General features: G+C 54.8%; 10 protein-coding genes across 10 annotated transcripts; 6 read left to right on the top strand and 4 right to left on the bottom strand.

Annotated features, from left to right (window-relative positions):
- Window positions 1-868: 868 nt before the first annotated feature.
- Window positions 869-2,931, top strand: DICSQDRAFT_47463 (uncharacterized protein; the record flags this gene model as incomplete). The annotated part of the gene is made up of 11 exons (XM_007359837.1): window positions 869-916; window positions 975-1,023; window positions 1,080-1,192; window positions 1,242-1,432; window positions 1,492-1,626; window positions 1,680-1,998; window positions 2,051-2,169; window positions 2,231-2,292; window positions 2,352-2,461; window positions 2,522-2,599; window positions 2,656-2,931. The coding sequence occupies 11 exons, from the start codon at window positions 869-871 to the stop codon at window positions 2,929-2,931; spliced, it is 1,500 nt and encodes a 499-aa protein (XP_007359899.1).
- Window positions 2,932-3,896: 965 nt separating this feature from the next.
- DICSQDRAFT_176617 (glycine dehydrogenase) lies at window positions 3,897-7,684 on the top strand. Its single transcript, XM_007360285.1, has 11 exons — window positions 3,897-4,356; window positions 4,419-4,479; window positions 4,544-5,146; window positions 5,196-5,896; window positions 5,950-6,129; window positions 6,184-6,303; window positions 6,354-6,538; window positions 6,594-7,064; window positions 7,123-7,260; window positions 7,314-7,422; window positions 7,476-7,684. Exons 1-11 carry the CDS (start codon window positions 3,937-3,939, stop codon window positions 7,515-7,517), a joined length of 3,030 nt encoding a protein of 1,009 aa, XP_007360347.1. The 5' UTR covers window positions 3,897-3,936; the 3' UTR covers window positions 7,518-7,684.
- An 8-nt stretch (window positions 7,685-7,692) lies between these two features.
- DICSQDRAFT_131135 (uncharacterized protein) lies at window positions 7,693-10,159 on the bottom strand (the record flags this gene model as incomplete). The annotated part of the gene is made up of 2 exons (XM_007360284.1): window positions 10,102-10,159; window positions 7,693-10,049 (listed from the first exon to the last, which is right to left on the bottom strand). Exon 2 carries the CDS (start codon window positions 9,761-9,763, stop codon window positions 7,694-7,696), a length of 2,070 nt encoding a protein of 689 aa, XP_007360346.1. The 5' UTR covers window positions 9,764-10,049; window positions 10,102-10,159.
- Window positions 10,160-10,340: 181 nt separating this feature from the next.
- DICSQDRAFT_164703 (secE/sec61-gamma protein) lies at window positions 10,341-10,764 on the top strand (the record flags this gene model as incomplete). The annotated part of the gene is made up of 5 exons (XM_007360283.1): window positions 10,341-10,403; window positions 10,461-10,494; window positions 10,547-10,634; window positions 10,687-10,701; window positions 10,752-10,764. The coding sequence occupies 5 exons, from the start codon at window positions 10,341-10,343 to the stop codon at window positions 10,762-10,764; spliced, it is 213 nt and encodes a 70-aa protein (XP_007360345.1).
- A 624-nt stretch (window positions 10,765-11,388) lies between these two features.
- On the bottom strand, window positions 11,389-12,641 carry DICSQDRAFT_45895 (uncharacterized protein; the record flags this gene model as incomplete). Its single annotated transcript, XM_007359735.1, has 8 exons — window positions 11,389-11,506; window positions 11,563-11,600; window positions 11,662-11,759; window positions 11,813-11,870; window positions 11,928-12,059; window positions 12,118-12,192; window positions 12,255-12,375; window positions 12,430-12,641. The coding sequence occupies 8 exons, from the start codon at window positions 12,639-12,641 to the stop codon at window positions 11,389-11,391; spliced, it is 852 nt and encodes a 283-aa protein (XP_007359797.1).
- A 1,471-nt stretch (window positions 12,642-14,112) lies between these two features.
- On the bottom strand, window positions 14,113-17,441 carry DICSQDRAFT_47125 (uncharacterized protein; the record flags this gene model as incomplete). Its single annotated transcript, XM_007359815.1, has 12 exons — window positions 14,113-14,388; window positions 14,450-14,751; window positions 14,805-14,933; window positions 14,988-15,092; window positions 15,152-15,243; window positions 15,307-15,535; window positions 15,596-16,412; window positions 16,462-16,569; window positions 16,623-16,822; window positions 16,880-17,031; window positions 17,091-17,135; window positions 17,191-17,441. The coding sequence occupies 12 exons, from the start codon at window positions 17,439-17,441 to the stop codon at window positions 14,113-14,115; spliced, it is 2,706 nt and encodes a 901-aa protein (XP_007359877.1).
- A 217-nt stretch (window positions 17,442-17,658) lies between these two features.
- On the bottom strand, window positions 17,659-19,190 carry DICSQDRAFT_151266 (eukaryotic integral membrane protein). Its single transcript, XM_007360282.1, has 6 exons — window positions 18,842-19,190; window positions 18,619-18,785; window positions 18,453-18,570; window positions 18,188-18,399; window positions 17,992-18,132; window positions 17,659-17,938 (listed from the first exon to the last, which is right to left on the bottom strand). The coding sequence occupies exons 1-6, from the start codon at window positions 19,064-19,066 to the stop codon at window positions 17,752-17,754; spliced, it is 1,050 nt and encodes a 349-aa protein (XP_007360344.1). The 5' UTR covers window positions 19,067-19,190; the 3' UTR covers window positions 17,659-17,751.
- A 125-nt stretch (window positions 19,191-19,315) lies between these two features.
- On the top strand, window positions 19,316-20,128 carry DICSQDRAFT_95693 (uncharacterized protein). The gene is made up of 4 exons (XM_007360281.1): window positions 19,316-19,428; window positions 19,478-19,685; window positions 19,743-19,847; window positions 19,900-20,128. The coding sequence occupies exons 1-4, from the start codon at window positions 19,349-19,351 to the stop codon at window positions 19,912-19,914; spliced, it is 408 nt and encodes a 135-aa protein (XP_007360343.1). The 5' UTR covers window positions 19,316-19,348; the 3' UTR covers window positions 19,915-20,128.
- Window positions 20,129-20,204: 76 nt separating this feature from the next.
- On the top strand, window positions 20,205-22,608 carry DICSQDRAFT_95690 (uncharacterized protein; the record flags this gene model as incomplete). Its single annotated transcript, XM_007360280.1, has 7 exons — window positions 20,205-20,373; window positions 20,442-20,540; window positions 20,608-20,761; window positions 20,826-21,042; window positions 21,196-21,419; window positions 21,549-21,680; window positions 21,736-22,608. Coding segments are annotated over 7 exons (1,652 nt in total), but the record flags the coding sequence as incomplete, so codon positions are not given.
- Window positions 22,609-22,848: 240 nt separating this feature from the next.
- On the top strand, window positions 22,849-25,377 carry DICSQDRAFT_95687 (mitochondrial intermediate peptidase; the record flags this gene model as incomplete). The annotated part of the gene is made up of 4 exons (XM_007360279.1): window positions 22,849-23,364; window positions 23,423-23,939; window positions 23,995-24,660; window positions 24,716-25,377. 4 exons carry the CDS (start codon window positions 22,849-22,851, stop codon window positions 25,342-25,344), a joined length of 2,328 nt encoding a protein of 775 aa, XP_007360341.1. The 3' UTR covers window positions 25,345-25,377.
- Window positions 25,378-25,493: the final 116 nt, after the last annotated feature.

Genomic DNA, 25,493 nt, shown 5'->3' with positions numbered 1-25,493 from the left:
ACTGTGGCATGTTCTGTATTGCCTTTTTGTTCGTGGCTAGCTTTTTGCGCCTCGCCAACCGTCCTATCTCGTGAACGGCTAGCTATGTCTTATCTCAGAGTACAACCTTTAAGAATCTGAGTGTCTTGAATGCGTCAGTGGCTGCAAGGCGACGTAAAAAGTATACTTGCGGTCTCCCCGGACCGCGCAGCGGTGCGAGATCTGCCGCGCATACTAATGTACTGCCACCATACCTCAGCGCCGCGGCACTGGCAGGACATGTCACCGTGTCACGTGAGATGCATCTACAACTGTCTGCCCAACCACACTCGCGCTCCAGTAGTCTTTCACAACAACTCTTGTACAGCCCATGCACTCCACTGTGGGATTGTAGCATACAAGAGGACTCAGACACAGAAGATGGAACGCCGGGCATCCATACAGTTCAACTCGAAGTTCGCGACGACATACGGCCGTCTTTTCCAGGCAAGTCCACGCTACAACGCATTGTATGACAAAGACTCATCGTCATCTTGCATCCTGAAGGGCGTGCAGCCCGAGGAGCTTACCGGGAAGAAGCAGGACGTTGCCAGCTTTTGGTCTCAGCTACTCGACCTCAACGTAGACCGAGAGTTCCTGTCTTCCAAATTGCACGAGGTTCGTAAGGACGACTGCTTGGGCACCCTCAGAGTGCGTGACTTGTCGTTTCGTTTATCTTAATATAAAACCAAAATTGACACTAAAGCCCGCACTGAATGGCGTGGTGGGCGCATGCCTACAAGCTCTCCGTTCCCATGATGCGGATGAAAATAAAAAGGCGCACGCCGCTGCGACGTTGAGCGTGCTGAGCCGAAGTCTTCTCAATAAGAATCTCGCCGGATGGGAAGTCATGGATGTCTTTGCAGGAGGCGTCGGCCGAAGCGACACTGTCTTCAAGGTGGTTATCTACAGGAGGATTGACAGGACAAGCCGCTGACAATAGTGAACAACTCTAGGACTTCACCTGTGCTATTGATGACATTCTCAGCAACACAGAATTGTCAGGTATACGAGGGCTACTCGCGCCTTGTGATGCTGGATTCTCTAATGCGGACATTCAGCCAGCCTACGGCACGAAATGCTTCAGCTAGCCGTGATCTTCGTTTGCGGGATAAGCCAGCTGAGCCCCGGAGCATATTTCCTTCGTCATGATCTCTTCCCATGTATCGTGAAGGTAGGTAGAACGTCAACCCGTACAGAACGGTAGCTGATGGGCGGTGCAGACAATCAAGTCCCCGGACACGGAACAATTCACCTTCGAAGCAGTTCTGCTTCTCGCCCTCCTCGCCAACTTCCACAAATCTGACGCTGCGAAGCTAAATCCATATCTGAGGCGTATCAGAGAGACGGAGGATGAAGCTCTGATGCGCATGATATGCTGGGCGGCGAACTTTGCCCTTGCGGCGGCGGTCAAGTACGTTAACAGCGAGTCTCGGCCTTCACCATTGAACAGTTAACGGAAGATCACGGTAGAGCTTACCAAACTGTCTCGGACGATTCCCCGCCGACTCTGGCGACCAGCTTCAATTCCTTCTTGTCGTACTTGCGACCGGACCGCGCGTTCGCCTCAGCACCAGTCGACCCTCCCCGGGAACTGTTCAAGAACCAGTACGCAGGTGTGCTACTGATCGTCATGCGCCATGTCTCACGCGCCATTGCAGGCCAATTGAAGCATGTGTCATCCTTCTCCCCCTCTTCGAATTCCTGCACGGTAGCTCGACCTTCCGCATGGTCTTCGCCAGTACGCTCCAAGCTGAAGAAGAACTGGGAAAGAGGGCGGCAACAAGGATAACGCCGCTTCCTTTGACCCTGATTTCATTATCCTCATACTTGTTCTCCCATGCCTCGTCGACGTCATCACCTCGCGCAGTTGCCTATGCCAATCTTGCGATGAGCACACTGTTGGTGCTGGTAGAAAGTGATGACGTTATGGCTGCCCTGCACCTGGACAGCAAAGAAGATATACGACTGTGTCGTCAGGTAAGTGGGTTGCTATTTAGTGATCATCCGCAATCACCGACTGCACCTCCAGAGGCAACCGCCGTTGCCTACGGTTGCTCCCCCGCGACCACCACTATGCGCGCTATTAGACTGCTGTATACTATGGCTCCGACATAACTTGCATAAGAAGCTGGAAGTCCAGTGTTATTTGTAAGTGTCCACATTCCATCGCCGGCAGTAGAGCCCTGATGGAGCATTCGGTGCTGTGCAGACTATGTATCCGAACCTGTTACAGGACATTATGGTATCTGCAGCGAGAGCACATCCGACTTGGTTAGTCTCTGTTGATCAATCCCTAAATTTAGTCCCCTAAGACGAAGCCCCGCACGCAGAATACCATTGGCAAGAGCTCTGGCAAGCCTTGGTTCTTCTCCTGGACTTCCTCGCGAATAAGCTAGACAGCTTGGTGACCACAGGAGGGGTGGAGATGATAACTCAGGAGGTAGGGATTTGCGTGTCCGAAGTTACTTTGCACGAGACACCCTGATCATGCTCGTGATAGACCCTGCTGTTGGTAGACCTCGCGCTGTGTCGCAACGAGCAGTTGTTCCCGAGCCCGAAGGCCGTTCACGAATTGGTGGTACGCAACTTTACAGCGCCGCCGATGGCAGCTTCTTCTGATTGATATATTTCCAGTACGAAGTTGTGCGCTCCGCTGAGGTCTTCCGGAAGCAGCGCGCGCTCCTGGAAAAACTTGCCAGCCCCCACGCTAGAAGACGCTCATCCGGGTCGAGCTCCCCCTGGTCGCAGGCCTTGACGAACATCAGCGCCGTCGCCGAGCATTACGAGACGAAACTTCGAGAAGCGGGCGTGCGTTCGGCGAACCAAGGGCTGCGTGCGGTGGCCAAGGAGATCGAGAAGGATGGGCTGTCCTACGGCGAGGACGTCCACGGGACAGATGACCCACCGTGAGTGCGCATCAAATGCTTGGACTTGGAGAGATTCTTAAGCCGTCGGCGATCCTCCTGAACAGGAAGCAGTCGGAGGATGTAGTAGGATTTATACGCTTCGCGTACGCCGATGGGATGGCGCTCATGCCGTGACGTGTTCCTACGCACTACGCGCTTTCCGACGCCAGCATTGTGCCAGTACTCAGTTGAATGGTTACGGGCTTCACTGTACAACTAGAAGGGTTTACGTGTTTGTACTTACATATCTTTGCGCGGTAAAGCAACGCCGAGCAGCGATGTACGTGAATGTGATATTCCCACTGGCCTGGACCGTCTAGGCGAGCTTCCAGATAAGAGGTTCATCGCAGATCTGCGCGCAGGTTATACAGGCGATGTCCAATTTTATAGGCAACAGGTCAACGCGTTGCTGAGCTGACGACCTCAAACGTCGCGTGGGAGGCGTCTAGGCCTTACGTAGTTCAAGCGGGAGCGCAACATAAGGCTTCGGTGGCGGGGTTTTCCAGATTTGGGAGAGAAGCGGCGGGATCGAGGACTCGGAACGGAGGAGCATGGAGCCGAGTCAGTGCAAAAAACTTTTTCACCACGCGGAACAGCGCGTAGAGTGCTACCCCGTGAGCAGGGTCCGTTTGGCTATGGCATGTCACTTGCCTCACATGACAGATCGTTTTACGACGAAATGCGTAGTAACGATGTCAAAGTCGAGTTGGAGGTTCCATGGGGCGTATCTACTAGTGAATAAGGGGAGACCGCCCGGGACCAGGCTGGGAGGGCAAAGGCGGGGGAGAGACGCCTGTCGGAGCGCCGGGGCGGGGAAGCGAGTATGTAAAAAGTGAGGAGGACGGGTTGGACGATAAGGGCCTGCTTTTACTCGGTGAATGGCTCGGTGAACACTACGCCTAGAAAATTATGGCCGCCCCTCACCCCATCGTCTCCCCCCAGCATTCTTCTCCAACTCCCATCTCCACACCGTCCCCTCACCGGGTCGAAAGGTGGCCCCTGCCCGCCCATGGCGGTCCTCCGTAACCTCTCCGCCCTCCTGGTCCGGCCCTTTGCTGTTCATGCCCGCGCGACGAATCGCGCCCATTTCAAGTCACCCGCGCGCGGTCTCGCGACTGCTAAGGCGCCCTCATCCCTCTTCACGCCGTTGGACACCTTCGCCGACCGCCATATCGGTCCCGACGACCATGAAATATCGCATATGCTGAAGAAACTTGGTTACGATTCCATGGACGCGTTCATTGCCGACACTGTCCCGGACAAAATCAGGACTTCTGCCACATCCGTCAGCAACGACTCTATCCCGTCTCTCAGCGAGTCGGAGTTGTTCCAGCGCGCGAAAGAGCTGGGCAGAGCGAACAAGCCGTTCAAGAGCTACATTGGTATGGGCTACCACAACGCGGTGGTACCACCTGTCATTTTGCGGAATGTATGCCGTATTCTTCTGCTCGGTTCGCGCTCTTTGGAAGTTTACATGACTATGACGTACAGGTTATGGAAAGCCCGGCTTGGTACACGCCGTACACTCCCTACCAGCCTGAGATCGCCCAAGGTACGCCTACTTGATTGTTCTGTGATTGGGTATGTCCTAAACGCGTCTGGCTCGTCTCTGGCAGGTCGTCTCGAGTCGCTGGTGAACTTCCAGGCGATGGTGATGTCATTGACGTCGATGGACATCGCCAACGCGTCTCTTTTGGATGAAGCCACGGCTGCAGCCGAGGGCATGGTCATGGCCTTTACCGGATCAAACGGCAAAAAGCGCACCTTCTTCGCGGACAACGGAGTCGCCCCTCAGACCGTCGCCGTGCTCAGGACTCGCGCTAAGGGTTTTGGTATCAAACTGGTTGTCGGTGATGCGTTGGAGGATCTTGACGACGAAGCCCTTCGGAAGGACCTCTGTGGCGTGCTCGTCCAGTATCCGGATGTCAACGGTGCCGTCAAAGACTTCTCCGGTTTGGCACATTCCGTACATACCGCAGGCGCTCTTCTGGTCTGCGCTACCGACCTCCTGGCGCTTACGATGCTCAAGCCGCCCGGTGAATGGGGCGCGGACATCGTTCTCGGCAACTCTGCTCGCTTCGGTGTTCCTGCTGGCTATGGCGGTCCTCACGCCGCATTCTTTGCATGCACGGACAAGCTCAAGCGGAAGATGCCTGGTCGTCTCATCGGTCGTAGTCGCGATGTCAACGGGAAGCCGGCGTATCGTCTGGCCCTTCAGAGTATGTTGGAATCTGAATATCTGCTTTGACGTGTACTCATGATATCCAGCTCGTGAGCAGCACATCCGTCGCGAGAAGGCTACTAGCAACATCTGCACGAGTCAGGCGCTCCTCGCGAACATGGCTGCCATGTACGCCGTCTACCACGGCCCCGTCAGCTTGCAGCGTATCGCCCAGAAAGTCCACTGTCTGACGCAGACGGTCAAGACTGCGGTGGAGTATTATGGTTACAAGGCAGTCAGCACTCACTTCTTTGACACCCTCACCATCGACGTCAGCAGTGCAGTCAAGGATGCGGATGCGGTCCACGCCGCCGCCCTGGCAGCCGGCATCAACTTGCGCAAGGTCGATGCCAAGCACGTTGGGCTGACTCTGGACGAGAGCGTCGGCGCGGAAGACGTCGTGTCCTTGATCAATGTCTTCGCTAGGGCCGCCTCCCAGCCTGCCATCTCCGCAAGCGACCTTACCCCGCCTGAGACCCTTGCCGTCCCCGACCCTCTGCGTCGCACCTCCAGGATACTACCCCATCCGGTCTTCAACACGCACCACTCTGAGACGGAGATGCTCCGCTACATCTACCATCTCCAGTCGAAGGACCTTGGCCTGGAGCATGCGATGATCCCCCTTGGTAGCTGCACGATGAAGCTGAACAGCACGAGCAGCATGGTCCCGCTCACCTGGCCCGAGTTCAGCCCGGTGCATCCCTTCGCGCCCAAGGACCAGGTTGAGGGTTATCTCCAGGTCATCAAGGTAAGCCATCTTCTTTCGTCTGTAGTGAGATCTCAATCGACGGGTTGTCGCAGGAATTGGAGGAAGACCTCCGCAAGATCACCGGTTTCGCTGCGTGCTCCCTCCAACCCAACTCCGGTGCCGCTGGCGAGTACGCTGGCTTGTCTGTTATCAGGGCATACCACGAGTCTCGTGGGCAGGGTCACCGAGATATCTGCCTTATCCCTCTCAGCGCGCACGGCACAAATCCTGCAGTAAGTGTTTAGCATCCGTATGTTTTCCTTCTTCGACTGACGGTTCCTTCGCAGTCTGCTGTCATGGCAGGTCTCAAGGTTGTTCCCGTCAAGACTCATGCAGATGGGAACCTCGACCTAGAGGATTTACGCACAAAGGCCGAGAAGCACAAGGACAACCTGGCAGCTTTCATGGTACGTCTTCGTTACTCATTCTTCCTAAGCGATACTCATGAATGCCTTAGATCACCTATCCGTCGACGTTCGGTGTCTTCGAACACGGGGTGCAAGACGCGTGCAAGATCATCCACGATAATGGTGGTCAGGTCTATCTGGACGGCGCTAACCTCAACGCGCAGATCGGTCTTACAAACCCTGCCATCTGCGGAGGTGATGTCTGCCATATGAACTTGCACAAGACATTCGCCATGTGAGTTTCGAGGTCTGAGCATATTGGGTTTTGGCCGCTGACACATCGACTTTAGTCCTCACGGCGGCGGTGGACCCGGTGTCGGCCCTATTTGCGTTGCCGGGCACCTTGCGCCCTTCCTTCCATCACATCCTCTCGTTGCTACTGGGGGTGACAAGGCAATTGAGGCCGTCGCAGCAGCCCCCTTCGGAAGCGCATCTATCCTCTTGATCTCCTGGGCGTACATCAAGATGCTTGGAGGCTCTGGCTTGTCTGATGCCTCGAAGGTCGCGCTTCTGAACGCGAACTACATGGCCCACCGTTTGTCCGGACATTACACCCTCCGCTACAAGAACGGCAACAACCGCGTCGCCCATGAGCTCCTGATTGACCTCGCCGAGTTCGACAAGGCCGCTGGACTGAAGGTCATGGACTTCGCGAAGCGTCTGCAAGACTACAGTTTCCACCCGCCCACCTGCTCCTGGCCCACTCCCACCTGCATGCTCATCGAGCCCACTGAGTCTGAGACCCTCGAGGAGATCGATAGGTACGTCAAAGATCACGCGTACTCCTCATCTCCGTCAATTGCTCAAATGCTCCCGCAGGTTCTGTGATGCCATGATCCAAATCCGCAAGGAGGCAGAGGATATCATCACCGGCAAGCAGCCCAAGGACAACAATGTCCTAAAGAACGCACCCCATCCCATCTCCGTCATCGCCCTCTCCGAAGAGGAGTGGAATCGGTGAGAACTTCTGGATCGTGCCGCATACTGACCTCGCTGACATCTGTCCGCAGTCCCTATTCCCGTCAGACTGCTGCATACCCCGTGCCATGGCTCCTTGAGAGGAAGTTCTGGCCCACCACCTCCCGCATCGATGATGCCTACGGCGACCTCCACCTCATCGTGAGTAATTGATATACAGCCTCCGTAGCCGGTAACTGACCGTGTCGTTCTAGTGCGACTGTCCCTCCGTAGAGGAACTTGCCTCTACCCACTGAATGAACACACCTAATGGACCATCGTAGAGATGTTAGTATACGTTATTACATGGGCTTTCGCTCTCCCGGATGTCCCGCCCCGACCAGCGTACTGTTCAACCACGCGCACACATCTGTATTATACCTTGCACGTTATCGTTCACGCAATAGATTGCACGCATCGCTATCGAATAGTCTCAACTTTGCCATCCCATTTCACTCTGTAAGGAATAGTACAACTTAGGTAGGAACCGTTTGATCTTCGACCGCACCTCTGGCTCCTGGCCGTGCTTCGCGGCGAATTTGAGCAGTATCCGTATGGACTCCTTGTCCGGCTCAATTCCGTCTTCTCTGCCCATCATCTCCAGACACAGCACCTTCATCGCCTCATCAATCTTGTCCAGTCGGCAAAGACACTCCAGGAGCGTGTTCCAGTTCCTCACGTTCATCGGATACCCCGAGTCCACGAGGCCGGTGAAGACGCGGACTGCCATATCGTGGGCCTGATTGAATGCGCAGGCGTCGATGATGATGCTCACGCTCACGTTGTTGAACGTCCGCGTGGCGAACAGCTTCTGCCAGATCCGGCACGCCTCCGTGAAGCACCCCGCGCGCTGGTACGCGTCCATGAGTTGGTTCCAGAGCGCGACGTCGGGCGTGAAGCCGGAGTTCACATTCAGGTGATTGTGAACGCGCGCGATGCTTTTCGCGATCTGGGTACGCACGTCGCCCGTCTCCAGCACCGAGGGCGCAGACGAGGCGGCGGTGGCGAGGCGGGCGAGGTGGCCGATGATAATGGTGTAAGCCTTGTGGTTGAGCTCGAGGCCGTGTTTGCGCATGTCGGTGACGATCTGGAAAAAGTGCTTCGTCGACGGGATGCCGTCGGGCCACGTCTTGAGTTTGCAGAACGTATCGAGGATAGCGTTATATCCCTCCTCGTCCAGATGGGGCTTGTCTGACTGGTCTGGAGGCTTGCCCAGTAGACGGTACGTCTCGAAAGACTCGGCAGGCGTAGGACAGGCACGCATGAGGAGAATGATCACGCTGGCAGTGGTCTGGGGGTCGAGATCAACGTCGAATCGCCGCATGTCGTCCATGAGGGAGATGGCGACGGGAAGGTACTTCTTGTCGTAACCGCGCGTGAGGGTACGAAGGAGCAGTTGGTATGTCCGCGGTTCGGGATGTTTCCGCCTTGAATGGTCGTCCTTGTCCGGACTGGCTGCGTCGTCCTCGCGTATGAAGTCACGATAGAGTGCAAGTGCTGTCTCGACAGCTCGTTCAGAGGGAGCGGCGAGAGCGGAAGATAAGAGAGCTTGAATGGCGAAATGGAGCATATAGGAGGACACTGTGTACCCCTTGTTCCTCTCGTGCTGGTAGAACTCGACCAGCCGAGGTCCCGATGAGCCTCCCGCTGCGAGAACGTTCTGCATGACCTTTGCGGCGGCCTTGGAGCCTCCGCTGACTCCTAAGGTCTTGCACCAGTAATCATAGTCGTCTATCTTGGCGTCGCCACCTAGAACGGAGAAGAGGGTGTCTTCGGATGGCCTGAGTCCAACCTCCTGGAATCGTCGCAGTTGTCGAAGAACTTGCTTTCGCGTACCATTGGCCGCTGTGGAAGCAAGAGCCTCGTGCATTCGCGCCTCCGAGAGCCCTGTCCCAGGTCGAACGAGCGTCGAGGTGTACAAGAGCTCTACTCGTCGACCGATCTCCTCGTCTGCATCAGTGTACCCCTCTTTGATGACGCTGAGCGTATGCTCGTCGTACGGGATCCCGGCGGAGTGGAAGAGGTTGATGAGATGCTTCATCGTGTCATAGGACGGAGGAGGCCGGGCTTTGTCAAGAGAAGCAGAACGAAACATTGCTGCGACGATGATCCTACCGGTATCCACAGTCGGGGAGACTTTGAGGCGCTCCATCTTCGTGAGGGCGTTGGCAATGAGGTATTCGTTCCGGTTTCCTGCTCCTACTTCGAGAAGACGATGCCACGGAGCAAGGACGAGCGCGTACCCCACGTCTATACCGCTCATCTTCCCGGTCACCCAAAGCCAGTCGAGAGCGGACCTGACGTCGCTCTTGTCCACAAGCCGTTTGAATACGTCCGCCGCATAGTCTGCCGCCGCAACTCCCAAAAGCTGAGCGGACATGAGGAGACCGTCCTTCACGATAGTGCAATCGTGGGGGTAAGGAGATCGGCACAGGCGCAGGAGGGCTTCCTCGAGTAGTGATTTCGACGGCTCTTGGAGCAGAGAAGACGCGTCGGACAACATACCGACACATCCACGAAGACGGTTGAACGCTGGACGGGGGGTTTTTCTCCCACCTGCGCTGACTACAGCATGGAAGTGTTCTATCTCCTTGATGAAGGCACGTGCGGGAGCATGGTCGGAGACCTGGAGGGTCGTTGATTCCCGATGTTTGTTAACATGTTGCTGAGTAGGTTGTGCAGCCAAAGAGGTAGTGCGGGAGTGGATCGAAGAACGAGGGCGCAACGGATGACGAGCTTGAATACGTCTGCCTTCAACGAATGCCCTCCTCAATAACATTCATGCGGCGCTGAGCAGGGGTTCAGGGGATCGACTATGCCGAGTAACAAGATAGCACATACCTGCACATCTGCCAGCAACTCGCAATGAGCAGATGAGGGTCCGACGGGGCGACGACGACGAGTACTTGGGAGGTGAGGTGGGTGTGGCCAAATGCACGTCTTGGGCGTCTGTTCCTCAGAGCAAAGTCTCGTGATCAAAGGAGGTACACGTCGACGGCAAGGCGTGCACGACCGCCAGCAGCTCTTTCCCTCTCCCCACAAAAGTACTCTCTGTATCGTTCTCCGTATCGTCCACCGCCATGTCTGATAAGCTCAAGGAGTTTGTTGAAATTCCCCAGCAGTTCGTCCGCGATGGCAACCAGGTGCGTTAATATTTTTCGACGCCGAACGCAAGCGAGTCTCATGCAGCGCTGTCACAGTTTCTGACCAGGTGTACGAAGCCCTCGCGCAAAGGTTTGCTCCTACAGAGGTGCTACTTGCAGGAGGCTCCTAACGTGCCGTGCAGAGTTCATCCAGATCTCTAAGGCTGTCGCCATCGGTTTCGCGGTTATGGGCTTCATTGGTTACTTCGTCAAGCTCATCCACATCCCAATGTACGTCTCCTCTGCGGGTCTATTCGGTTCCATTCTGACCACACTTTTGCAGCAACAACATTCTAGTGTGCGTATCGTCCGCCTATACAATTGACTCTCCACTAATACTCCAGACAGAGGCGGCGCATGATGTACAGCTGTGTGGGCTACTGGACGTTACGTTTGTACTGTACATACGGGGACTATTTATCTCTTCTTTCTTCTTCCATCGCCACTCCTGTATTGTCAACGTGCCCTACGACTGGGAGGACAACCCGCGTATCCATGATGTCGGCGGGGAACCAAGCTTGAGCCCTCTCATGCTCCCAACGGGGAGCGGACGTGCCGCCCAGCGTGGCCGTGCACACCCTTCGGACTCAGGTGAGGAATAGTTGCGGTCGCAACTGTGCGGGCTTCTGAGCAATGTTAGAGCTCGAAAGCCAAACCGTCCGGGCGGCACCCTGGCAATATTTGCGGATGGCGTACCATAGTCGGTGCCGTGCGTCTCCGCGGTGTTTGTAGAACCTGACCCTTTGCAGTGTTCCTTCGTCTTTGTCACACGATTGACGACGCGGGATGACTACCGATGGGTGTCGTCGATTCGATGGTTGCCTCAGAGGCGATCGAGATGGACCTGGTGACCCGAGGAGATTCGTTGGACGCTCTGATGCTATCCTCCTTGTTAGGTCCATTCCACCGGCGGCGACGATGACATGATAGCCAGGCTAAGAGCACATCCTATAATTTTGCAATCGTCAGAGATTCTGTTAACATTCTAAATAATACGACCAACCTTTTGCAACCCAAAGATGAGGAAAGCTGTAAGCGGGAGGGCGGCTTGTATCATGTATGCGAAGGGGTTCGAAACTTGCTTTAGGTCCATGATAGCAGCCCTATATGGCTATTCTCAGATCATTGCGAACATATAGCGTTGCATGGACCAAGTTACCCAAGAGCTAGAGAAGAATAGACGACAAACAGGGCGGCCTGGTAGTGGAAACGGTTTATCAACATAGCCGCGCGACGTGCTATTTCAGGAGATGCTCACTCTGGCCCACGGCGATAGGGAAGGCTTCTTCGCTGTCACCAGCGGGAAGTCCCTCTTGATGTTCTGTCGTCCTCGAACATATTGCACAATGCTTGCGACTGGAGATTACGATGAGATGATCGTCTGACAAAGTAGAATGACATTAGCCTACCTTCGAAACCAATGATGAAGACAAGGAAGACGAAGCAGAAGACAGGCACGGCGTACTTCTCGCTGGGTGTTTACAACGCTGTCAGCGGAGAAGCAAGGATCGTCGAAATCAATACGACATACAAAGATCCGTGCGTAAGCCCACAGTAGAGTCCGTTCTTCACGTCCACCCAATCTGGGTGATGCAATCCGACTACCGTGGCAGGCATTGCAAACGATATGAATGTCAAGTAAGGTGGACAAATAATCTGGTATCACTATGGGTGAGGCACAGGCCAATGAGAAACTGGTGACAGAGAAACGTACCGCAGCCAACTTGACCCAACGGGGTATGCAAGCAAGCCGAGCTTCCTTCCATGGCTCTAGGAAGGTGCTCCAGATCTAAATGCGTTCTTAGCCCTGCAATGGCCCTCAACTGAGCGCGCGGCCTGCATAGGACTCACCTGAAGAACGACCTCGAGACCGGCCACAACAGCCATAGGAGGGGCCGCGTAGTTCATGGCTGCTTGTGCTAAACACAAGTCGTGTGGCGGGTCGTCTAACCAGACATCCCCGCGATAAAGGCTACCACTTATTTAGCACGTCTCGAAAGCAGCGAATGCTTTCAATGATACTCACAGAAGACAGTAGATGATAGAATACAGTATCCATACAATACAGAAGTTAATGACAGTGGGATGGCGATTTGCCGTCTTCGAGATAAGGAACGTTGCGACTACAATCGGCAGTCCGATATGTCCACCGACAAGATGGATAGCGAAGAATACCGACGAGAGGTCCCGCAAGTCTAGTGGGGTCGGCGCTGCGTAAATTCCACGGTCCGTTAGCATGCTTGTTCCACACTTGCCGGGGAGCGATCCCGGCTCAGTACCAGCTGCGTAAAGTGCCAAACCGTACCTTGCATACTGTTACCCCGGGCTACAACCTAAAAGTCTCCTGGAGTCTCGTCCGTCGTCGTTGCGATCGTGATTGTAACTGGGGCAGCCCGTAGTCTTCGTGTCGTGCTCGTCCAGAGATCAACTCCGGTCCCGCGTGCTGCCTCGAACCTCGTCCAGGAAGCTGGGAAGCTGGGAATTCAGTCCAGGGAGCCAGCAACTGCCAGTGCTGCTGGGACGGAGCCGTGTTGAGTGCTCAAGGCGAGAGCGGAATTACGGAGGCTGAGCCGTCCTTCATAGGGCCTGGGACGGGGGGAGCGAGAAGAACAGAAGCCGATCTGCGTTGCTTCCGTCCTGTGATCCAGATAACGCATTGTTGCGGCGGAAACTGGCTGAAGATGTTGATTGGATGACTTCCCATAAGGATCTACGGCCATTTTGTCGTCCGTAGATATTGAAAGTGTCCTATCCGCCGAGATGCCGACAACGATTTGTACTCCGCTTTTGAGACCGACGTCCGTAGATGCTGCAAGCGCCCAAAATCTAGAAGGGGGCCTAAACGCAGCCGTAGATGCTCGCTTGAGGTCGTAAACGACTCGAAAGGAAGGTGCCATCATTACAAATTGTGTTGGGATCAATCACCTACTACATTGGGTGCTGATGTAAGGCCCAAGAGAACACGTGCATAGCACTAGACGCTCTCCGGATATCCCTGCCTGATCATTGAGCGCCCGAGATCTCTAGACAGATTAGAGCTCCGATATAGGTCTACGGACACTCCAGAGCCGTAGATTCTTATGGGAAGTCATCCATTAGCTGCAAGGCCGCGGCAGGCGGTGTCACCGTGTCCCGCCCAGGCTCCCGGGATCACCAGAGATCACATTGAGTGTACATATCAGAGATTTGACGTTCTCGGCCGCGCGGCCGCAGCCATGGTCGCTCCGAAAGAGTGCGCTTTCATTCAATGGCTCAACATGATAAGGGGTAAGTGAGCCAGAATTGGTTATGTGAAGTATATGCACACGTTGGTGTGCGTGCCGTGGCTGATGAACGCCATTCCTGATCATTCGAACTCATTGCGTCAATACCCTATTGACATGGGCAGCGTGATTATAGAATAGCATTGATCGGAGAATGGGCACGTATGATCGAGCAGTTTAAACGTGAATTAACTTCCGAGGCACGTTTTAGTTGACTGCAGCTTCCAGCATTCAATGTGTTTTCTCAAGCTCGTCATTGTCACGAGGCGTAGCATTGATTCCTGCGTGACTCCAAGCAGAGTCTGATAATCACTCCGGATGGAAGAGTGATACTGAGCCCAAACTGATGTCAGAATCATGGGGAATCTGACGAACAATGCGCGATGCATAAGTAGTCACCACGTGGAGGCGTGGTCGTGGTGTAGTCTCCGAGGATACATATACATTCAGCGAACCGCCGCGCCGCCTACTAGGAGCAGTCCGAACCTTGGAGGTGGCTTGACCAACTCGAGAGCGGGCTCAAACTTCGTGTCCACTGCTGGTGTGCCGTAAACCAGGAGGTTTGACGGTTTCTCTGCGTTCACCATTGGCTCGGCCTTCCCGGGATTGCGGCGAGTTTCGAAGGGGAGCAACCCCGCGAAAAGTATTTGCGTCCTGGACAAGTATCCCAGCGCCGATGCGGCTAAATCAGGTTGTGGCGGTACCTTCGCACCAGTCCACGCCTAAGACCGCCCGCAAAATACGATATAAGCGCCTGGATGTTTGATAACCATGTTCACTCACGTCTCGCCTAGCTGTGATACTGGCTGCAAGCCGATCGGAGGTGTCCGAAGTATCCTTTCCCCATAGTTGAGTTAGCTTTTGCAGGAATGCGAGATCCCACAAAGTCTGAATGTCAATTGATTCCGGTGCATTGCGTTCCAGTCGAGCAAGGTAGGCGACAACGAATCGACGGAGCGCGGATGCGACCTGGAGTCTTCGACGATCTCCCTCTAGGCAAACGCCAAGTTGCTGCATTTCGAGGGATAGTGAGAGCAGTGCCTGCGCGAGGGCATGAGATGGCCGACTGGGCGCAGTGGAGTCATCTACATCGGGTCAACACGCCAGTTCATCAGGGTCAGGGTCGAAGGTCGCTTACCCGATGAATGTCGGATATTGTGACCGAGAGGTTGTTCCGAGAAGTTGACCTGTACGATTCGCGCGACGGTACGCTCCTGCCATGTCTCCGTCAAAGTGACGTATAGAGTGTGCACGCGATCTCGGAGCACTGCAAATCGATGCGGTCAGAGACGTGATGAACGCTGGTGACAGAACGACGAACCGTCAGTCGTGGTCGGACTGCACCCTACCCGTGTGAAGAAATCAGAAGAGGAAATCAGTTCTTGACAGATCCTGGCAATGAACACGGAGTTTCTCGACAAATCCTCTAGGGGAACAGTAGGAAAATCAGTAGATGATGGTAGAAACAACTGGAATTGGACTAACTCTCGTTGGTGCCTTCCAAGACGTCGCAAATCCTCTCGCAAAGAGCTTCTGCGTCTGTACGATAGGCGGACAACATGTGCACAACCTGCTCACTGACGCAAAAGATCCGTGAGTTCCCATCCTATCCACCTAAGGCGCAGAGTTCGGTGACCTACCTGCTCGGTTCAGATGGCCTTGTCATCACGGCCACATCCTTCTGTATGTCAGAAGCGTGCCGCTCCAGGGTCACCAGCGTGGACTCCAACAAGGGAGTGCGACCCGTGAGCTGTTGTCGCAACGCTGACTTGTATTTTGAGAATTGAGCCGCCGCAGCGGAACTTTGCGCAGCTGTCTGTAATAGCGGGATAGATGGCGCCAAGAACAAGTGCTCGACAGGCTGGGTATCTGTCGTGGCTATGTCAATTAATTGTCATTGCGGCACACAGGGCTGTGGCTGCGACGCACCAAATTTGTGGTCCGCCGCCTCCTGTTCCAATGCCCTCATCGCGGAGGTCACCGCGTCGCGGAATGACACCTCCAACAGCCCCAGTGCGCTCTTCCAGACGGACGTTGCCTGGTTTTGAGATGCGAGATCAATGATAGACTTCAGCTCCTGGCGCTCAGGCGACTCCAAGCCCTGAGTCCCGCTTAGCCAAGTGAGAAGGGAGCCGCGGACATCCCAGACTTCCCCGATAGTCTCTAGGGAGGCGAACCAGTCTGCGAGGGCCTCTCGAGCGTCCTTGATCATCTTCTTGAACCAGCCCTCCAGCTTGTCCCTCAACTGTGGCTGCAGCGCTGGGGTCAACGCAGTGGCACTGTCGATGTATGGCTTATAGGTACGGATGCTCTGAGGGAGTAACAAGAGGTGGCTAGAGGACGGCAGCGTTGTCAAGATAATTTGCGTCGTAAGCTGCAGCTCCGGGGGGAGCGATTCAGGGTTGTCCGAGGGGGCCTGGAAGAACTGCAACGCCTGCTTCATCAGGGACGGGCTCGTGGAACCATAATCCGCAAACACAGTTCGTGCCGTGGAGACGGTGCGTGAGATGGCGTCCAGCAAAGCCTCTGCCTTCTGCTTTGTTTCTCGTAGAACGACTTTGCGGGGTCGGTTGGATACCCTGCCGTTGGGTTTCGCATCCGTCGCAGAGCCGTTGGCGGAGGTCGACGCGTTGCGTGTGAGGAGACCCGACAACGTCTTCGTGCGTTGGGCGAGGTATATTGTAAGCGTCTCTGGCAGCGGTCGCGATTCGAGGAGATGTAGCGTAAGCAAGGTAGCACAGACCTCCTGTATCATGATGAGTACAAGATTCGAGGCTGAGGCGGAACAACCGTACCCCAGGCGTATTGCTGGCTTCTCGGAGCGACAGTGTAGCCCTGTGCGATATTTGAGAGCGGAAGGGGGTGATTGTGTCCCACTGCCGCTGCACCAGCGGCATTTGCTCCTGTACGGGGGTAAGATATTGCACATCAAGAACCAATTGGTTATAACACGTACCATGACATCGATACCATAGGAATGCCAGCTTTGATCGTCGTCCTCTTGAGAAAGAGCACGATAGACCACGCGTGCCAGAAGGAAGAGCCATGCCGCATTCAAATACGACCGTTTCTCCATCAGTCGCCAAAGGTGTTCTGGAGCATCCAGAAGCAACTTGACATGGGCAGACAACGACTGCAGCGCTTGCAAGTGCTTGTCTACATTCGTGTATCAGAACCCGCCTGAGCGTACGACATTCCGCCAAAACCTCACACCTTCTCCTGTAGCTGCCCGCTTCGGTGCGCGAACAGGGGTAATGGCGTTCACAGTCTCACGCATCTCCTCGAGAGCCTCCAGAACGTGCTTTGAGGACTTGGCTAGGCCGAGGATAGACGTGGAGGCCTCCAGAAGGTCGCGATACCGTTCCCTACGCTTTCATGACGCCTCTGAACACCCGACGGAACAATTGAGTATAACTACACGCACCCAACCATGAGCCGAAGTTCCTCCTGCTTCGCGTCCGCGTCCGCCCTACATGCCAACCTAGATTACCGCACTGCCCTTCGTCCATACACTTCGAACGCACCTGAGGCGTTGCTGTATCATCCTAACCTCCGCGACGCTGTGCTTCGCAAACAGGTCGTCAGGGTCAAGGTCGCCCACATTGGCCGATGTATCTAGCTTCTGGAACGTGGATGCCGAGCGAACTGAGGGTCGTCTGGAGGTATCCAAAGGCAGGGGAGGGTGGCGTTTAGATGTCGCAGGAGACAAGCCATTCTGACGAGGTTCAATTGAGGTTACCAGCGAGATTGAACCAGCAGACGGACGACGAGCCATGGAGGTGATTGGAGAGACGGCAGGGACAGCGAACGAGGCTGTAGCTCAATAGGCGCTCACATGGAAGCATCGAAGCATGTCCCAGCGTCATCCACATTTACGGAAGCTGTCATGCTCAAGACGTCTCGCAGGGCACGATGTCCTCTCGGCTAGTCGTTGCGATGCGTTGTTAACCACAGCGAAGGGGTCTTGCTTGACAAATTCACATATACGCATAGGGACTGACGCGACGCGTTTTGTGTCATTAAGCGCTCGTACATACACACGAGGACGGATAAGGTGTATGTAATCATATGAGGGAGGAAATGGGTCATCGGCTTTCCGATTTGTTCTCCGTAATGTCTGTAGAGGGCTCGTCGTTGGATGTCGATGATACCACAGACGGTGCTGCGGTCGACGGTCCAGGGCGAGGGGGTGCTGCGGAACCGTTCGAGGCCCGTTGTGGTGTTGGAGAGGCAGATGCAACTCGCTGGTCGAGTGCCTTCAATGCCATCGCACTGAGCAGAGCAGCATGAGAGATGGCCGATGGACGATGCATGGACCGACTTACCGCCTCCGTTCTGCCTCCGCGCGTGCCCCGCCCGGAAGCTGACTATATCCTCCAGCTTCAACGTCGCTGCCACCAGTGGGGATCAAGTGGAACTTGTTCGCGACTGTGTAGGCGGTGTTGGAAAGGATCGTGATGGGTACACTAGGGTCTCCAGTTAGTACGGGCGGTCACGTTCGATGATGCGGGCTAGACTGACTGGATGAATGGAGGGAACCAGTTCACGAACGCGAAGGTCTCGCTGCGGTCTCCATACACCGGGCCTCCGCTCAGCGTCTCGACATTGTTCTTCTTGTAGAAGCGGAGCCAGATGTATGACACGAGCCAACCAAACTGGATGATGATGAAGGGTACTTGGAATCCGATGATGCACATGACGGTTGAGAACGTCACATAGGCCATAGGCAGTGTCTAGGATGGACCATGAGTACACTTCATTGTATGAATCGTCATTGAGTGCTCACCTTTACTCGTGCCTTGATGAAACCCATGACCTGAACTTGATGCTCAGGAATAATCTGCGTGAAGCCGACGAGGACTCCGATCTGCAGTGCCATCAGCCCATGGTATTGGTGCCCATACCTACGTGCAGTGAGCATACACAAACAGTGATGGATTGATGAAACGTACAGAAATACGGGGGCCCTGAAGAGTAGGTACTCCAACCAGTTCGCCACAAATGCGATGATATTTGAGGCGACAATCGTTACAACGACGAACTTGGCAGTCTCAATGGAACCCCACAGTCGCTCCAGGTAGCGAAGAGACCCAGGAATCACGATGAGAGAGAAAATGAGCTATAGAGCATATTTTAGAATCTGAAAGGCAGCCAGGGGACAACTAACCAACGCACCTCGAAAATGGTACTCTCAACAAATGCGGATGTCAAGAACGTCCATGGGTAGAAGAGACTGGACCCCGGGACGAGAACGAGATACGGAGCGGAGAAGGTCCCGTCACCTGTCCAGAGCAGGAAATAGTAGAGTAGCGAAAGGACGATAGTGGCGGCGGTGACTGCACGGGTTGTGGGAGGGATCGAGGCTACAAATTGCAATGGAGCTAGCGAGAGGACGGCCATGATGATTCCAGCTCAGTAGTGACTTCACAGTATCATTCAATAGTGTATAGGCGCAGCGTGCAGGAGAGTGATCGCCGAGGGTTTAGGGAATACGAGGGAGGACAACCTCTGGAACGGAACCAAGAGGAAGGACGACGTCTGCAGCGACATCGACTCGGGTTTGGCGACGCGGCGCGTGCGCGTCAGGACAGGTCACACCTCACTGATCTGCGCTGGGACCGCGTGACGCGTGACAGCACTTCTCCATGACTTGGACGACCACCACTGCACGCTCAGCGGTCCATGTCCTCTGACTACGACTTTCGCCCAGGCGGCTCCCTCAAGCTCAAGGGGGGCGTCAAGGATGGCGGCATCGTGAAGAAGTGAGTGCTCTGACTCGTTCGCATGCGGGCTATGCTGACAACAGTGTAGGAAGAAGAAAGTCAAGAAGGATAAGGAGAAGGCTCCTTCTCCTGACGAAGATCGCGTGCAGGCTCTAGAGCGCGCCATCCAAGAGGAGAAGGCGCGATCTGCGTCACCGGTGGGCAGCGGCCGTAACTCTCCGGCGGTCGCAGGTAGCAGCAATAGCGAGAGGAAGACGGCTGCGGAGAAAAGGTTTGAGGAAATCCAGAAGAGAAGGGTGCGTGATAACCTGTTCCATGTCGCGGGTTGGGATGCTAACTCATGTGCGCTCCAGTTGGCGGAGAAGGTTGCGAGGTTGGCCAGCAAGAGCCACAAGGATCGGGTCAGCGAATTCAACGCAAAGCTCGAGGCACTCAGCGAACACCACGATATACCCAAGGTACGTCCGTGCTATATGTGTCGTGGCGCGTCCCTGACATGCAAGCGTGCAGGTCGGACCAGGCTAATGCATGCTCTATCCTGTACGAGTCGTATCCTTGTGTTTCCTGTGCTACAATGGCATTGCTCTCTATCCTATCACCGACCTTGTAAATCTGAATGCTTCTATTGCGCTGCGTCTTGCTCGCAAGAAATCATGAATTTACTATCCCGTAAGATAACTAGTGTGTTGGCCTGTGTTTGTACACTAGATATGACGGAATAGATGGTGGGCCTATAAACGTGACCGCCCACCGCGCCTGTCCGTGCCTCACCGAACTCTCTCCCGTTCATGCATCTCCTCTGCCCGCCACAACCACGATGAAGGCCGCTCTCCCAGAACCTACTATCGATAGAAAAGGACACGTCTGTCCACCGTCAACCGCAACGCACCCGTCGGACCGCTGGGAATCGCTCTTTGTGTACGGCTTCATTTGCAAGTTTACTCAGCTGCGTTCCAAGGTCGAGGGGTTTCATACACCAATGGAGTGCGTCAAATAGTCTCCTAGCGAGCATGGATAGACGTGTGCTGACGTTTGCGGGGCGACATTGCCAGTTTTGAGGACGCGCTACTGTCGCCGGAGCCCAACCCTATAATGACCCAGATACTCTCGCGCTTTGTTCTCAACCTGCGTCCGGGAACGCGTAATTTGAGGTGCGCATGGTTTTAGCATGCCCACGGGCTCGTAAAACACGTTTTACCGACGTGGCAAACCTCGCAGTTCGGACGTCATATCATCGACTGTGGCGGCCCTACTCCAGGAGTACTTCAAGACCTCGGAGAGAAGCGTATTCTGGGATGACGCGTTGAAGGTGAACGTGGACCCGTTCCAGAATATGGAAGGAGGATTCTTCGCCGCAAGCTGGGACTTGAAGGTGCGTGGCAGTGATTCCCTGACCACCCACTACGCTGCTTCATCAATGCATCTCTACCACACAGCTCACAATACTGCGGCAATTGGTGGAACTGCAGCTCTGCCATAGTCCGGAGATTAAGGCGATTATTGACCGTGCGTGGGGCGTCATCCACAATAAGCACAAGAAAACCGAGGCGCCGTCCGTCCCTCCACCTCCCGGTGACCCACATAGTCAAGAACGATTACAGCTCATCCCTCTAGGCCAGGACAAGGAACGAAAACGTTACTGGGTCGTAGATGGTGAGTTAAGTGGCGATTTCTTTCCATCTGATATTTGCGAGTGTTTGCCGTCCATGCGGCTCCAGGATCGTATCGGACTGTCGGCACTTTGCGGCTTCTAAAAATGAAAGGTGTTTTCATAGCTGGTAACTGACCACATGTCCAATTCGCCAGATTCGCCGCGGGTGTACATGTCTACAAACCCGTGGAAGATAACTGCGACGTTTCAGACCATTGCCTCTACACGCGACGAATATATGGCTATTCTGGACAAGGTAAAAGAGTCCGCGCCTCCTGAAGGCAAGCCAGGGCAGAAGCGGTCAAAACTTGAGAACGCCCACCTCGCTTTGCTCAAGGCGCTACAGGATAGAGTAGAAGTCATTGACAACGAACTAGCGGTGAGTTTGGCTGGTGGAGCCATTTCTCGAGGTTGCGGCTCTCCAGCTTGCGCTGGAATTTTCTGGCCATGGCTACGAACCCGCTGGCGACGCCTGTATTGCACGTGACTGACGGATGCACATCTACAGCGGATCCAACGGGTCCAGCGAAAGATACAGCAGAGAAATTTGCTTATCGCATCAGCGGAGTTGCGAGAAACTCGCACTCGCCGGCGGACAACTCGTCCGGACTACGCTTACATGAACAACCCGGAGAGCGACGTGAGTTTTGCCGTCCGGTCCGGTGTCAGGGAGCGAGCTAATCGGATACCTCCAGCATGAAGACGACGAATTCACTTATCAACCTCAGGAAGAAGACGATGAGTATGAGGATCAGGCAGAGTTTGATGAATTCGACGAGTCGACTTCTCGACGGGGCGCTGCGAGCACGCGGCGGTCCACCCGAACGAACGGTGCTCGGGCACAAGATGACTGGAGTGAGTGGAGAGGAGAGCGCCGCTCATCGCGCCTGGGTGGGCCAGCAGACATGCAGCTTGACGAGCCCCCACCAAAGCGCGCCCGGACCGACGACAGCGCCGTAAGCGGGACCTCCGGCGACGCCCCACCGCCAACCAATGGCAAGGCAGGGAACGGTTTGAGAATCAAGATTAACGGCGCGGCCGCAATCAAGCCTACGGAGACAGCTGTAGAAGCTGTTGCGGGGAAGAAGAAGAGCAAGTTCTGGTACTACGCTGTCGAGCCTGTTCCAGGAGTTCCTGCTCCGGCTGTCGAACGACAGCTCGCATCCGATGGGGCACCGCAGTCCGCAGCCGACAAGGTAGATGTGGACGATGCTATGTCAGACGAGCCTAGCGGCAACGGCACACGATATCCTTCGACGAGTCCATCTGCTTCGGGGTCGAACGCTGAGGAGCTCTACGAGAAGAGCATTGGCGGTAGTTTGTCACCAACATCGAGCATGGACGAGTCATGATGTCTCAGCCGCCGTCTGTAGGTTATATCTTGTTTACTACCCACTTAACCCCGCATATCCTTTCGACGCGCTAGTCAACGTTCTGCCGCCATTGCATTCTCACTGGTCCGGACGATTTCATCGTTTCACACAGCTCTTCCCGCCATTCATACAAGCATCAGCGCGCTGCTCCTACTTATTTGCCTCGTAATTGCACGCTCGTATAGACCCATTATTCTAGATCACAACACCCGATGTTGAATCGAGTTGGTTGCTTCCTTGTTATGCAGCCAGTGTCCGACTCGAAATAGCGTGACAAAGCTGCCGGCGATGACTGGGCAGACGTAAGTAGATACTAGAAAGGACGTCCAGAACGAACTCGCCCAAGCCGGAATTTGCCGAGGTCAATCAAGTTTAGCAAGAAGCTGTTTGGGGGAGGGCGTGCCTTGCTCCCTCTCCTCCCACTTCTTTCGCTGAATGCTCGCACGAGCGGCCAGAAATGTGCTCTTTACGCCTGTCAAACCATTATACTTCCTTCCTGGGTGCCTTCACGCGACACGGCGGGCCAGGGTCACGCTCAATAAACGAACGATTACTACGTCTGCGATCCGGCCGGCTTCCGTCGATGACACGAATCTCATAGCCTTCTTCGACCAGCCCTACGCGCCGCAGAAGGTTACTTCGTCGACCGGGCTCTTTGGACATCACATGCTCACCACGCCATCCGCCTTCGTTGCCCTAGCTGACTCTACGCTTCGCCGCGCGCAACTGCTCACGGACCGAATTCTGAGGGCACGGGAGTCACGGGACGAGATGTTCAGGGTCGTAAAGAACTTGGATAGGCTGAGCGACATGCTATGCGGCGTTATAGACCTTGCAGAGCTGTTGAGAAACGCCCATCCAGATCAGGCATGGATCCAGAGTGCCGAGGAGGTGTATGAGAAGCTTTGCGAGTTCATGAATGTGCTCAATACCAATGTCGGCCTGTACGAAGTACGCATGCCTGTATTCTGTATATCATATCCTTCACTGAAGTTACTTGTTTGGACAGGTGTTGCGCGATATATTGTCTGACAGGGATATCATCCAGTCTCTCAGTCCCGAGGCTTACCAGACTGCACTCATCTTCTGGCGCGACTTCGAGAAATCGGGCATTGACCTTCCTCCGGAGCAACGTAATCGCTTCGTGTCGCTATCCACTGAGATATTGGTACTTGGTCGACAGTTCCTGAACGAGACTGCGGCACCACGGCCTCCCGCACAGATCCAATGGTCAGAATTGCAAGGCATCAAAGATCTAGGCATGGGCGCAAGGCTGCGTCTCCAAGCTCAGGTCACCAAACGGGACCTCCTTGTGTACCCTGGCTCTCTTCAGGCTCAGATGATTATGCGTTCGGCCCCCGCAGAGGAACCACGGAGAAAGTTATACATGGCAGCGAACTATAGTACACCTGGACAGATCCAAGTTCTCGAGCGGCTCTTGCGTGCACGCGGAGAGCTCGCGCGGTTGGTAGGGAAGGAGAGTTATGCGCATATGGCGCTTGTGGACAAGATGGCGAAAAGCCCAGGTACCTCCAGAGCTGATAATATGTTTTGAGTTTACTGAAATACCTATCGTACCAGAGAACGTCGAGCATTTTCTCAATGCTCTGATGGATCACACAACACCGCATGCCAGACAAGCCCTCCGCACGCTCAGTTTGCGTAAACAGGCGCACCTTGACACCCCACCTTTCCCCATCATCCAAGCATGGGATCGCGACTACTATTGTCCCCCTGAACCTCCCGCACCTCCGATCTCATTGCCCGCACTCACCCTCGGAACTGTTTTCATGGCGCTTTCGCGATTGTTTCAAGCTTTGTACGGCGTTTCTCTACGGCTGTCAGAGGCGTCTACCGGAGAGGTCTGGCATACCGACGTCAGAAAACTGGAGGTGGTAGATGAACGACGAGGTCTGCTCGGTTGGATTTATGCGGACCTCTTCGCGCGCGCAGGGAAACCGGGTGGCGCTGCCCACTACACTGTACGCTGCTCGCGACGCACAGATGATGACGACGGACCTGAAGATTTGAAGTTTGCCCATGACAACGACCATGCCCTCCTTCGGTTCTCACAAGACTTTGAGGCGGGGGGACACGTTTGGCTTCCCGACCAGCAAATGACATACCAGCTGCCTGTCGTTGTGCTCCTCTGCGAGTTCATGCGCCCAACGATTGGCGGCAGCCCTACCGTCCTCGAATGGCACGAAGTACTCACTCTTTTCCATGAGATGGGACACGCTATGCATTGTGAGTCGTTCATGGTCGTATCTAGGCAAATTGCTCAAATTTCGGATGTTTGCAGCCATGATCGGGCGAACAGAATATCAAAACGTATCCGGAACACGTTGCGCTACTGATTTCGTCGAGCTTCCCTCTATCCTCATGGAACATTTCCTGAGCTCGCCGACTGTCCTTTCGCTCTTCGACCATAGCAGCACCTCTATCCCCCATCATACCCCGGGACATCATGAAGATCCATGCCGTTCCATCGACACTCACACACAAATCCTCCTTGCGATGCTTGACCAACGATACCATTCCGCCTCCGTTCTCGCGGACACGTTCGACTCGACTGCGACCTTGTCAAGGCTATCTGATGCACGCGGTCTCATACCCTACGTTCCAGGCACTTCGTGGCAGACGCAATTCGGACATCTCTTTGGATACGGTGCAACGTACTACTCCTATCTCTTCGATAGAGCTATAGCATCAAGAGTCTGGAGGAAAGTCTTTAGCAGGGACCCACTCAATAGGGACGTGGGCGAGCGTTATAAATCAGAGGTGTTACGTTACGGCGGAGGTAGAGACCCATGGGAAATGGTTGGGGTACTTTTGCAGTCGCCTGAATTGCGCTCCGGGGATGCAGGAGCCATGGCGGAAGTTGGGAAGTGGAGAATCGAAGATGAAGTATCTGTACCAGGCAGGCACTGACAATTCATCCGATGCGCGGCATAACATTGGTCCAATGAAGTTACTATTAAGTTCAGATTACGATGAGAGGATACGACGTTTGACATGGGAAAATGCGGTCGTGAATAATGATATATAACGATACATCGCTGCAAAACAGTAGTAACGGG

Source organism: Dichomitus squalens, assembly GCF_000275845.1.
Source record: "Dichomitus squalens LYAD-421 SS1 unplaced genomic scaffold DICSQscaffold_1, whole genome shotgun sequence".
NCBI classification, from domain to species: Eukaryota; Fungi; Basidiomycota; class Agaricomycetes; order Polyporales; family Polyporaceae; genus Dichomitus; species Dichomitus squalens.
The sequence above is the reverse complement of the archived record's forward strand: the minus strand, read 5'-3'. Positions and strand labels throughout refer to the sequence as shown.

Bases quoted from the DNA above. Each gene is read 5' to 3' on its own strand.
- DICSQDRAFT_151266 (XM_007360282.1), bottom strand. From the start codon at position 19,066: ATGGCCGTCCTCTCGCTAGCTCCATTGCAATTTGTAGCCTCGATCCCT. The intron at 18,571-18,618 runs GTACGTTTCATC...CACTGCACGTAG, and splicing joins TTCAGGGCCCCCGTATTTCT to GTATGGGCACCAATACCATG. The intron at 17,939-17,991 runs GTAAGTCGGTCC...TGCTCTGCTCAG, and splicing joins GCGGAGGCAGAACGGAGGCG to TGCGATGGCATTGAAGGCAC.
- DICSQDRAFT_95693 (XM_007360281.1), top strand. From the start codon at position 19,349: ATGTCCTCTGACTACGACTTTCGCCCAGGCGGCTCCCTCAAGCTCAAG. The intron at 19,429-19,477 runs GTGAGTGCTCTG...ACAACAGTGTAG, and splicing joins GATGGCGGCATCGTGAAGAA to GAAGAAGAAAGTCAAGAAGG. The intron at 19,686-19,742 runs GTGCGTGATAAC...TGTGCGCTCCAG, and splicing joins AGGAAATCCAGAAGAGAAGG to TTGGCGGAGAAGGTTGCGAG.
- DICSQDRAFT_176617 (XM_007360285.1), top strand. From the start codon at position 3,937: ATGGCGGTCCTCCGTAACCTCTCCGCCCTCCTGGTCCGGCCCTTTGCT. The intron at 6,130-6,183 runs GTAAGTGTTTAG...GTTCCTTCGCAG, and splicing joins CGCACGGCACAAATCCTGCA to TCTGCTGTCATGGCAGGTCT. The intron at 7,261-7,313 runs GTGAGAACTTCT...ATCTGTCCGCAG, and splicing joins TCCGAAGAGGAGTGGAATCG to TCCCTATTCCCGTCAGACTG.